General features: G+C 41.9%; 1 protein-coding gene across 9 annotated transcripts in view; it reads right to left on the bottom strand.

Moving 5' to 3' along the window:
• Positions 1-3,361, bottom strand: part of cacna1c (calcium channel, voltage-dependent, L type, alpha 1C subunit) — a 199,899-nt gene that overhangs the window by 1,426 nt on the left and 195,112 nt on the right. For all 9 annotated transcript variants that reach the window (XM_032504750.1, XM_032504753.1, XM_032504751.1 and 6 more), the window contains 6 exons: positions 1,387-1,515; positions 1,156-1,283; positions 924-1,021; positions 661-757; positions 342-450; positions 54-213 (listed from right to left, as the gene is read on the bottom strand). In XM_032504750.1, coding sequence (XP_032360641.1) covers positions 54-213; positions 342-450; positions 661-757; positions 924-1,021; positions 1,156-1,283; positions 1,387-1,515 — 721 coding nt within the window. The remainder of the gene's footprint in view (positions 1-53; positions 214-341; positions 451-660; positions 758-923; positions 1,022-1,155; positions 1,284-1,386; positions 1,516-3,361) is intronic.

The following is a 3,361-nucleotide window of genomic DNA, read 5'->3' as shown; positions in this document are numbered from 1 at the left end:
CACACACACACACACACACACACACACACACAAACACACACTCACTCACTCACCGCCTCCACCAGACTGCTTGCGCTGCCGTGACACAGTGAGCTGGAGTCTTTGCCCAGTAGCGAGGGCACTGTGAGCGACACCGGCCGTGGTCTTTGATTGGACACTGACACACTGGGGCTAGGACTGGGCACCCGGCTGTTCCCATTACTGTCGTTGTACCTAGGAGAAATACATTAGTTTATTATTATTATTGTTGTTTCTACAGTATCATGAGTATCAGTATCATAATTGCATCTTGGACAATTGTACTGTGACTTAACAACTCTTTCCATTGTACTTCGTCTTACCAGGGCCCACAGTTGACAGAGGGCAAGCTGGTATTGAGCTTTTCATGGGAGGAGGAGCCCTCTAGCCTCAGAGACGGCACTCGTTGGCACGAGGCATCACTGCCATGGGCTAGAAAAAAAAGACAAGAGAAGCAACCATTAGGAGAACAAACCTATCTCAACAAGTACAATCACAAAGCTGAAACATGACAAGAACAGTATGCATTTCAAAATCCACTATTCTGGATTCAGTGACCTGCTTTTTCCCTCATTAAATAAAAGTATAAGAAATTGAAAGCAACATTTTTTGCTTTTGATGTATATACAGGATGTAGTATACCTAAGGGACTGGCTGGAGGCGTGGAGCACAGTTGGCTGAAGAGGGTAGGGGAGTGACTCCTTCTTAGCAGAGGACTCAACCCTGCAACTGCCAGAGCCTGGAGGAGGATAGCGCAGAGGGACAGTATAAAAGAGGAGCAGGAAGGGGGAAGACGGGACAGACAGCATGGACGGGAGTTCAACTTCACATCCTGTATTTACAACTTGTTGATGTGCATCCAAATGTGAGAGTATGTTTGTGTTTATTTTGTGAGCATCCTCTACCTGATGATGTACAAGATGTAGCGGTACACTCGTCTTCTGGGAGATGTCTGGCTTTGACTGTCTCCTGAGACACTCCAGATGGAAGGACGATCTCCGCCCTGACAGACACAACAAATATGCAAACACAAAAAATAATTAATCATACATACTGCATATAGAAAAAAATAGGCATTGTAGCAATACTTTTGAACAATTTTTGGTAAAAGATGTCTATCTGCACATGTCTACTCACCCAGAGAAGTGGGGCAGAGGAAGACTCTCCTGGGAGACTGCCACCCTCCTCCTCCTCTTCTGTCTTCTACCTCGTCTCCTTCCTCCATGGGAGTCAACTGCTTACATGTCTCATCATGATACACCAGCCTAATGAGTTCCCACAGACACATAAAAAGGAGTTAATGAAAGACACACCCCGAAACCATTAACATTTAGAGATGAAAAGGACGTGTCTGTGTTTCAGTAGTACATGTCAGAGGAGAGCGAGTGGTCGTCCTCGTGGTACTCCCTGTCGTCGCCGTAGCTCTCATCATACGTCTCCTCTGCTGACCCCTCGCCTCTTCGGATGATTGGCAGACAGCTGTCACTTAAGTCCGAGCTACCGACAGACAAACAAGCACACGACCAAAACAAACAAACACACAAAATGAACAAAACACCGACCACAGATGGAAAAACAATTGGACAAATGCGAACAGATGTAAACAGAAACAGAAAAAAGAAGCAGCTGATTAGCAAAACACTTGGAAAGAAGCTTAGGAGGAGAGACTGAAAAACCCACTGAGGCATGTAGGAAAAAGAAAGAGGAGGAAGGAGACAAACAAAAAGCTAGAGGAAAAGAAGGAAAAGCCGGTGGGAATTACAACTATTTTGTTAAAGCACAACGGTAAAAAGCATCAAAGGCAACACCTGGAATATGACAAACTGATAGCACGACTGAGGTGCAGACATCTTTAAAAAACAAAAATTAGGATACACAAGATAATGGCTTGTAACAGCTAATGTTGTTAGCTAAACCAGTATTTTATTGTAGGCCTACTGGGGAATTAAACAGGCACTTTTTTATGCTGTTCTCATCATTAAAAATAAAGACCAATAAAGTCCTGGAATTAGATGCTGTCTTTGTTGCTCATCTCTCAAGAAGTGGCCGGAATGCCTACGTTAACCTGGATCCAATTTTGTTAGCACAAAACATGAGAAGGTCTTAATACTGAACTCTTGGTTGTGTGTGTTTTCTTTTCTTGAGACAATTTTAATCTAATCTCTGCATATAGTCTGTATTAAATTGTATTCTCTTTGTATTCCAAAGATGTCTTGTCACCCTATCTGTACACATCTGTTTCATACTCTAGACTTAAGCTTTAAAGAGACATCCTGACATTCAAGTTTAAAAAAAAATAATTGTTTAGTGGTTGTGTTTCAAATAAAAACCAAGAGGCATAACAAACTGCTTAGCTTGCAGTTAGCACTACCCATTTTCTTTACAGACAAACACTCACAAATACAAATAATTATTACTTTTTTCCGGCACCAGCACATATACTTCTCATAAGAACTGCCTGGTGAAGAGAACTAAATTGGAAAAAACTAAAATCCTGTACTCTTCTTTTGCTATAGCATTGCATTATAACATCAATGTGTTGGTTAGTTTTTTAAAATTTTAAATGGTGATGCTATAGAAAGAGCAGAGTGCAGGATTTTCATTTTTTCCAAGTTAGTTATATTTTCCAACACACTGCAGCACAAAAGAATTGTTGGATGTGCGAATTGTTTCTTCAAGAAGAAAAACTAAATAAAATTTCTAAATGTCAAGATGTCCCTTAAATCCACAGCTATTTAAGCTGCTCCACAGCAAACTGTGGGATAGAACAACATTCGATTAAATCCTTGATGAGTTGGATCAAGCTGGGTTAAGGTAACTCTGTCGCTAAATCAAGCAAAGAGATACATCGGAAAGCTTATTCTGTACTTTACTTTGTACTGGAGCACTTACTACTATACTTCACTTACTACACAGGGAAAGTGAGTGAGTTTAACTCTCCTCTCTAATTAACTATGACCAAGCTGTCTCACAGGCTGACCTTCTAGGATCAAAACATTTTGTAAACAAAAATAGAAGTCTAACCCCCAAATTCCACAGGATGTGGAACGGCTGCGGAGTTATTAGGTTTCCATTACAGTCAATGTGTGTATTTCCACTGACCGCGGAACGGCTGCGTTCTGACTCCGTCACAGCTCCGGCGATCTGCAGCCCTTCCGGAGCAGATACGCAGAGCTTCTATTTTTGCCAGACGCCAGAGAGCTCCGCAGCAATTCAAAACACGGCAGATAGTGCGGGACAGGAAGTCGAGCACAGAGTTGTTTTCTCTCTATTCCTCTGGATGGAAACAAACTGTTGTAGTTTTTGTGGTTCTATTCTACATGAATTTGCAAGATCTCGTGGG

The sequence above is a fragment of the Etheostoma spectabile genome, chromosome 23, assembly GCF_008692095.1.
Source record: "Etheostoma spectabile isolate EspeVRDwgs_2016 chromosome 23, UIUC_Espe_1.0, whole genome shotgun sequence".
Classification (NCBI taxonomy): domain Eukaryota; kingdom Metazoa; phylum Chordata; class Actinopteri; order Perciformes; family Percidae; genus Etheostoma; species Etheostoma spectabile.
This window is presented reverse-complemented; position numbering and strand designations above follow the sequence as displayed.